The sequence below is a fragment of the Cryptomeria japonica genome, chromosome 11, assembly GCF_030272615.1.
Source record: "Cryptomeria japonica chromosome 11, Sugi_1.0, whole genome shotgun sequence".
NCBI lineage: Eukaryota > Viridiplantae > Streptophyta > Pinopsida > Cupressales > Cupressaceae > Cryptomeria > Cryptomeria japonica.
Genome location: NC_081415.1, coordinates 235,857,239 through 235,865,836, shown reverse-complemented (window position 1 = coordinate 235,865,836; position 8,598 = coordinate 235,857,239). Strand labels below are relative to the sequence as shown.

The 8,598-nt window shown below is 30.1% G+C and overlaps 1 protein-coding gene across 1 annotated transcript; it reads right to left on the bottom strand.

Moving 5' to 3' along the window:
• Positions 1 to 277: 277 nt before the first annotated feature.
• Positions 278 to 2,010, bottom strand: LOC131063931 (uncharacterized). Its single transcript, XM_057997904.2, has 3 exons — positions 1,935 to 2,010; positions 1,278 to 1,790; positions 278 to 1,166 (listed from the first exon to the last, which is right to left on the bottom strand). Exons 1-3 carry the CDS (start codon positions 1,984 to 1,986, stop codon positions 391 to 393), a joined length of 1,341 nt encoding a protein of 446 aa, XP_057853887.1. The 5' UTR covers positions 1,987 to 2,010; the 3' UTR covers positions 278 to 390.
• Positions 2,011 to 8,598: the final 6,588 nt, after the last annotated feature.

The window sequence follows — 8,598 nt, the reverse complement described above, 5'->3', positions numbered from 1 at the left end:
AAAATAAATAAAAGCTCAATTTTCTTCCCCTCTTGAATTATGATCTATGCTATTAGTTTTACAATAATTTTCTTGTTCCAAAATGATCTATCACTTATCCATATACCTACCCCAAACATTTGCCTTCTTCTTGACCATTTATTTTTGTTTTTTTAGATTAACATGAGAACATATTTTTGTGAATGCCTCGTACTAAAACAAAGGTTTGAGTTTTGTTTTTATTATTCTAAATGACACATAGACACTTAGAGAAAATATTTCAATCATTAAACTCTAATTGTTTATTCCCACTCAAAACATGGAAATTTACAGTCCAGGATTCCCACCATTCATCACAATGGAAATCCCACCCTTCGGCACTGCAATGCTTTTCAAACCAGGTGTGAGCTCTCATGAGAAATTTACAGTCCAGGATTCCCACCATTCATCACATGGAAATCCCATTTTTATAACGATCTGTGATAACAACTGTGATAAATATGTTCGTTCACATTCTGGTTTTGTTGCAATACGGCGATAAACGATGATGATTTCTTCTTGTGTCAAACTTATGTAACTCGACGTCTCCTCGCTCCCTGTGTCACAAACAGGGAGGCTAAACTGCCCTTCCCATTCTTTGCAGCCACTGTTAAACGAATCAACTGAAATTTTCATAAACCGGTGCAGGTCAATCTCACTTTGGGAAATAAAACGCGGCCAATCCTTTTGAAATGTCGTCAATTCTTCATCGTCAACAATTAACTCAGCATTTTGATCATTGAGGTACATTCTCTGTAGATTGATATCAGACTCACAGCAACTTCTCGGAGTTATTATTACTCGGTGTATGGAATTCAGTTCTCCAGTTTTGGCATTGTAGTCATCTTTGAGCACGATCAACATATGCTCAGGCCAATGGCTTTGGCTCATGGACATTCTTTCTGCAAGGAAGGTGAGTCGAGTACAAGTATCTCTCTTATAAAGATATTGGGCCTTCTTTTCTCTGTCATTTATCTCTACATATTTGGGAGGAAGTTCACCATTTGGCAGTGGTGGTAGAGATGGAGGGCTTATCTTCTCCCATTCCCCCTGTTCTGATAAAAATGTGTGCCTCCAATGAGACAGGTTCCTTGGATTGTCTGAACCAGATTTATATGCCCAGATAGAGGTAACACTTGAGTTTCCATCTGCCAAAAGGTAAAGTTATGTGTTGTATATAAGATGAAAGTACTGAAAGTAGTCTGAGATTCTATTTGCAATGGTAAGTGGAAGCTGTGAATGGAAAATAATGTCCTTACCTTGGCTAGTGAGAGTTGAAGAGCATACAGACCCTCCCTCTGGGATTTCAACTGTGGCCACACTTTCCCAGTGAAAGCGAAGAGTTGCCCTGCACAAATCAAGTACACTCACCACATAATCGCCAGCAAAGGTAGGAACAAGAGAATATATTCGATTGTCTGCAACAACAAATCTTAGGTGATCACGAAAATCTGCCGGAATCTGATTGGGGAGTGGTAGACTTGTAAGAGCGCCGCCTTGATAAATACTGAGAGATTGTGTCATGGGACAAGCCCAATATGGAAAATAGTACAGGGTGTAAGTATGTAGAAGAATTGAGTTGGGGTTGGCTAGAGGTCGAGGATTTAATCGACGACTGTAATCTGCATAAAATTTAGCTAGGGCGGGATCAGGATTCATCAGGGCCTTCTCCCAATCTCTGTTCAATGTGACCAATCTACATTTTGTATAAGAAGCCATCCGACCAATGATGGGTCCCAATGTAATTTCATTTAAAATTCCTGGAATTAACTCTGAATACGCAGTGAATTAGTACATACTTATAACAAAATCCCAAATACAGTCTTAGAACAACCCTAGTTTATATAAGATTATGCAGATAAATGAAACAAGACTGTCAAAAAAATTGAAAGAGTTTATTTGTAATAAATAATTACCTCCTGAGCAGGATGAATGATGCAGCTCTCGGTCCTCTTCATCCATTTCCATGTTGATTTCAATTTAGCATTAAACTGTTTAGAGTCCAGGAATGAATGTATCGACATGTGAATATATATTTACACTCTCATTTGTGTTTCTAAACATAGTATAACTATTCAAAGAAAAAGCAAAATACCTATGTTTGGCTTCCGTGACTAAGAGTATAAATATATAATTTTAAAAATAAATTCTATTAATAATTATGATATAATATTATTTTATTATAAAATATATAAATATAAAAAATATTTTAAAAAATGAAAAATTAGAAATAGTAATATACAATTATAATGTGACTAGTGTAATATTCATTACATTGTAATAATTATAATATAATAATAATTAAATTTTATAATTGCATCGAGATATATGTTAATAAAAATTAAAAACATTTAATTTGACATGCATGTGAATGTCATGCAATTAAATTAAAGGGAGTCACTCAATTTTCATTAGAAATTTATAAGATAAATTAAATTTAACAACTTAAATTAAATAATTTAAAAATTATTAAATAAAATTAAAATGCAAACTATAACATGATAAAATTCAGGAATTTTTTAATAATTAAAAAATTAAATATAATAATTTTAATTAATTAACTTTAATTAAACTAAATAATTTAAGCATAATAAAATTTAAGCTAACTAAAATTTAAGAATTGTATAGGAATTAAAAATAAATAAAAATTAACTTAAACTAAATAATTTAAATTATATTAAACAACTTAAATTAAATTAAATAATTAAAATTAAATGAAATTTAATAAAGTTTTTAATCTTTCTTTAAAAAAGAAGAAACTAAAGTTAAGTTTCTTTGTTTAATAATATAATTCAAATCTAATTTTAAGATACTTAAAAATATATAAATTAAAAATATTTTTGAATGAAGTAAAAAACATAAAGTTTGACTTTTATTTTAATACAAATGAATTTTTTTTTTTTAATAAAAAAAAATTAACTCTTGTTTTCATGGTTGTTCAATAAAATTAAAAATTATAGTCTTATCATGCAAAAAGGAATTGCTAAGTCACTTGAGTGAAAGCCAAAAATAAGAAATTGAACATATGCTTTGAAGGGTATTAATAAATCGTAACTAATAATTGAATATAGGCACGAAAAAGGGCAAAACTAGAAGCCACTACCTTTATAAAATGGAATTAAACTTCCTTTTCAAATCACAATTGTAGCATTTACATACTTAGTAAGATTGTATAGGCATAATGATAGGAAGTTTTAGGAAAAAATGAATAGATAAAGAGTTTTGGAGGTTTCGGTCTAGTATAGAGAGCAACTCCATTTTCTTTCTTCGCATTTAAAAAAAAAATCCACGAAATGTGTTTCTATTTCAAACAATTGTCATGAGTAGGTATAATATACATATAGTAGAATGTAATATTTCTTTTGGTAAACTTAGGAAATTAAATTATTTTTCAACTGCAACAACAAAATTATTATTTCATTGTGTTTTAATTTTGATCATAAATCAAAAATTTAATAACCATGTTCACATATAATATACATGAATACTCTCTCTCTCTCTCTCTCTCTCTCTCTCTCTCTCTCTCTCTCTCTCTCTCTCTCTCTCTCACACACACACACACACACACACACACACACACAATTTATATATAGATATATATTTATTTATGTGTGTGTGAATATATTTAATATGTATTTTTAATCAACTTAATATGTGCTTTTTGTAATACTTACATATGAATGAAAAAACGTTAGTTAATAAAAACAAAATATTTAATTTAACGTGTGATGCACTCATTTAACTATTATTTAATGTTAATTATATAAAAATAATAATATATTAAAACATAATAATATAATCATATATTAATAATAATGTAATATTAACTATATAATATCATAATATAATAATAATTTAATATTAACTATAAATAGTAATATAACAATTTTTTAAATGAAAGAATGACCAAATATGATATCGTACTTTATCTATATTCCTCATAGGTATGTTACTTTTATTGTTATCAATGGAGATTCTCTTTTGAGATGGTTGGATGGGTATATAATTAGCCGATAAACTATATATAGTGGTCATAGCCACTAGATTTGTCTACTATCAGATGCTTGAAAAAAATAGTGTTCAAAACTTGTACTGACAAATTTTTTGTCACTCTTTTTGCTTCACTCTTGGGAAAAGAGAAATCAAAGTGAATCACTAAAGGTACACATCGGCGTGCAATAAAAATAGGCTAACAATACAATCAAAATGCATGATCTTGTCTGTGGCCGAATATGACCATTTCTTGGTTGTTGTAAAGTTGTGGTTGCCTAAAAAAATTTCATTTCATTTCTTCATTGAAGATGTGTTGGGGAAGAGCACTAGTAGTTGAGCATGTATGAATAGTTGTGAGGGTTGTTCATACTTTCTGCTCCAATAATAGTACAAATAAAAACTATTGTTTGAAACATAAAATATCAATCTTTGTGTGTTTATATATTAATAATTACAATACATTGTACCAATAGTTGTGACTTTAAAGTTGTTATTGCTATGAAATGTACCATTAGTTGTAAAATGTAACTAATCATGTAATGCCACATTAGCTGCACGACATTGGTCTCACTTTTTTGGGGGTTGTTTTGGACACTGGCAAAAAGCATGTTGATGTGGCACCATACTTAATGATATGGCCTTGAAACCTTAGTTATAATGAAGGGGACTCGCCAAGTAAGCTACTGTAAAAAAATGGGAGTGATTTGAAATTTCCATATAATATTTTGAGAAGCGCAAAGTTTAGGGTGCACAACTATTGGGTCCTCACCCCTAGAAAAAGCGAGTTAGACATAAATAATGTGTAGAGACAAATCTAAAATTGACACTGGCGAGAGGCACTTTTCAGGGTAACAAGATGATGTGGTCCATGGATTTTTCCCATTTTTTATGTTTCCATGTGCAATATTCATTTTACACACCAATGAAGTCCTCTTTCCCAAGTCATGCACTGAAAAATGTTTCAAACAATAAAGTCGTTGTTGAATCATATTTGATATACGCGATGTGCTTTGATATTCACTAGATCATTGTAGCTATTGCAAGGGATTCACCAATTCAGTGCTCTCCATTGTTACATGCCGGTGAAAGAGAGATCTATGTAGTATTAGTTACCCATTGGCATTGCCAATGATGTCATTGAAGGCCCCACGAACCATGCCAAGGCCAAGGCGGGTTACCCTATGCTTGCATATCATTGCCAATAATGCCCCCAAAATCCATGGACTTATAGAGGAGATAAGTAGTATTTTGTTTGCTTATTAAAATCCCTCTAGAATTATTTGGACATATCTGCCATTAGTCATTGGTATTCATCCATTTCACAAAGAATAGAAACTGAAACATTTGAAATAGCTCTAGAATTGCACTCAAAGACTCTATGTACACCTTCTTTTCTCACTTGCATAATCAAGTGTCTATCACTTTCCTGGACAAAAAATCCAAAATTATACACAATAGTGAAGATTTCCACAATTCCTATATACCCAAATTTGGCGCTTACAAAATATATTGTTGTACACATTGTCAAAAAAAAGTAGTAAGAATATTTATAAAAATAAAATGAGGAAATCTATCCAATTGTTAATTTGCATATTCTTTTAGGTGGAAATGCACTTTATTTTTAATGCAACAGATATTGTTTCTACTTTTTCTATTCCATTAGAGATTGGTTTATCAAAATTTCTAAACATAGTAACCTAGGCATATTTAATAAACTATATGCAATAATATAATAAAAATTAATTCTTAGGAAAATATACGATGGATGTATTTTAATTATGTAAAATTTTAAATAACACATGAATTGTTTGATTTTTTCACCAATGAATGTGATGCATTTTCTTCTATCTTATATGGTTCATATTAAAAAACAAAAACCAATTGTTTGTATCTATTGTAACGACATGGACTCACTATAGAGAATTATTCTTATTTAAAATAGAAAAGTAGCTTACATATATTAAATATTAATATCTTTAAAATATGTAGAGAGATATCTTTAATAGTATCTATAAATATGTCCAAAGATATCATTTATGATTTTGTGTTCTTCTTTTTCGTGAAAGAATGTTTCTTAGTTCAGTTGACTAAATGATTGAAGAGAAGATATTTTTGGTTTAATAGAAGTGCAAAAACAACTTTGGATGCAATATATTTAAGAAGTTGTGTGAATAGTGGCTCATTGAATCATCATAAATTCCTTTAAACAGGTGTCCAAAGATCTAAAAAATGCTATGTTACAAAAAAAAATTGCATTACAAATCTTGACCTATCTTCAAAATTACAAAAAATGATTAGGTAATGCATTGTGAAATAACGCAAGGGTTTGAATTAAAAGAAGTAAAGTTACGAGAGGTGGTAATTAATAAGGTAAATAAGCACGAAGTTAAGAAAGATGTAAGCCATTTATAACATAATATAAAACAACAATAAATTATTGTAGTGCCATTTTGTACAAATTTTGAACATTTAAGCAAGACCTAGTTGAATAAACATTTTATATGAAAGTTTTGGTCATTTGCATCTGTCATGGATATTTTTCTAATTATTAATTTTTTTAAATAATTTTAATACATTGCAATAAATTTAGAGTTTAATACATATTTTTTAGGTCTACAATTTATTAGAAAAGTTGAAAAATATATCTAAAATAACATAATTTGAAAATTCTTCTAATTTAACTCTTAAAATTTTGTGAGATGAAATGTTTAAAATAAACAATTTTGAATTATTTTTATTTAATAATCTATTTAAAATAATCTAAATTATGTACTTAATAATTTTTCAAATTTAATTATAAAAAAGTTATTAGATTGACCTTTTTTTTTGTAAGATTGAGTTCTTATGAAGTCATTTCAAGATGGATTTTTAAGCAGCGATTCCGTGAAGAAATATAAATTTATGTTATAGAACTAATTGAAATCTCTCCTTGAATAATATTAGTCTAGAGAGGTCCCATAAAAAATATATGTTACATTTGTAATATTGAAAATTTGAACATGAGTATGATAGATGTTACATCCCTTCAAGAGTATCATTATATTACTCTCAATGTCCTTGATAAGTAGTTATAAAAAAATAATGAAAAATTGATTATGGGCATCTAAAATTAATGAAAAATAGATAGGTGGGGTAAAACAAAAATAAAAATATTGAGCCTATAGTGAATAAATTAAATATTAAATTAGTACAACCTTAGTTGGCCTAGTGGTGGAGAATTTGTGCTCTTGAAAGAGAGGTCACAAGTTCAACTCTCACAAGGGGGTAGGGTATGTACACCTTATCGGCTTCGGCCCATTACTATTAAAAAAAAATTAAATATAAAATTAAAAAAAGCTTTGATCTGAATATGTGACAATGTGACAAATCTTTTATTTGCATAATAGAAATTATGCACCCTTTGTAAACATAGAATAAAGATTTCACAACAGAAATCGTATCGCACAAAGGATACCCAATGTTAAGAAGGTAGCAGTGAGGGCAAACTGTATGTCTATAACTCACCCTTGAAATGTTACAGGAGCTAACCAACTACTAGTAGGTTTAAATGGAAAGGCAGGAAGGCTTCTCAAGACTAATGTAGATTCAAAACCCCAAATTGTCAATTCGGGAGAAGCTTTCAAAGCTTCAAAATAATTCACGATGACTAATGGGTAATGACCCCAATGGGTCTTCGAAAACGGGAAATGGGTCGACAAATGTAAAAGTGGGGCAATTTACAATAAACAACGAGATATGGCTAGCAAGGATTTCAGTAAAAGAATTCTCATAGGAAGTGAGAAACGAGCCTATCAACAACCTCGAGCAATCTCTAAGAATGAATGGCAAGTGGTCAAATAAAAAAGAACAAAAAAATTAGAAAGACAATTCTGTATTTTTCCAAATTTGGATTATAGAGTCACAGACGCAAGAATGTTAGGGCTAATTTGTAGCTAGGCATAAATTTCATCGCTAACCTTAAGAACTGGATTGGACATAAAATAAATTATGAAGAGAATAATAGATTCCACATCCTAAGACAAGATCAGGAGAGCCAGACGGGGATCTTCAATTATGCTCATCTGATTAGTAATAATAATCAACTGGTCACGAACCCTAAGGAGAATTTGAGAAGTTTGAGGGTCTCTAAATCAATTAATCATCAAACAAGAAATGGCTCTAGGAGCGGACCATTTGGGAAAGAAAAACTTAAAAAGGGAGACTATAAGGCATTTGTTGTTCATAAAAAGTTAATAGAAGTTAGATGGAGTCAGTGTCATAAGTTCGGATTATTTGAAAAATGGATTGGCTCGGGGCTATCGACTCTAAAAATTATGGATTGGTGGAATTTGGCATTCCCCAATCAGGTAAGTATCTCGATCCTTTCCAATAATTTTCTTTTCCTTGTTTGCAAAAATGAGGCATTGAAGATAGAATTACTCTCTAGGAAACCAATTTTTTTATGAAGAATATAGCTTTTTATTCATAGACTACCAAAGAAACTTTAATTTGTTGACATATAAATTCAAAAACCTCCCCAAATGGATCAGAATCCCGTACTTACCCATGGAACCGTTGCAGTTTGAAATCCTAGAGGAGATAGGGAAT

Coding starts and splice junctions, on each gene's coding strand:
- LOC131063931 (XM_057997904.2), bottom strand. CDS start 1,986: ATGGAAATGGATGAAGAGGACCGAGAGCTGCATCATTCATCCTGCTCA. Junction 1,791..1,934: donor TCATTCATCCTGCTCAGGAG/GTAATTATTTAT, acceptor CTGCGTATTCAG/AGTTAATTCCAGGAATTTTA. Junction 1,167..1,277: donor TTCAACTCTCACTAGCCAAG/GTAAGGACATTA, acceptor ACCTTTTGGCAG/ATGGAAACTCAAGTGTTACC.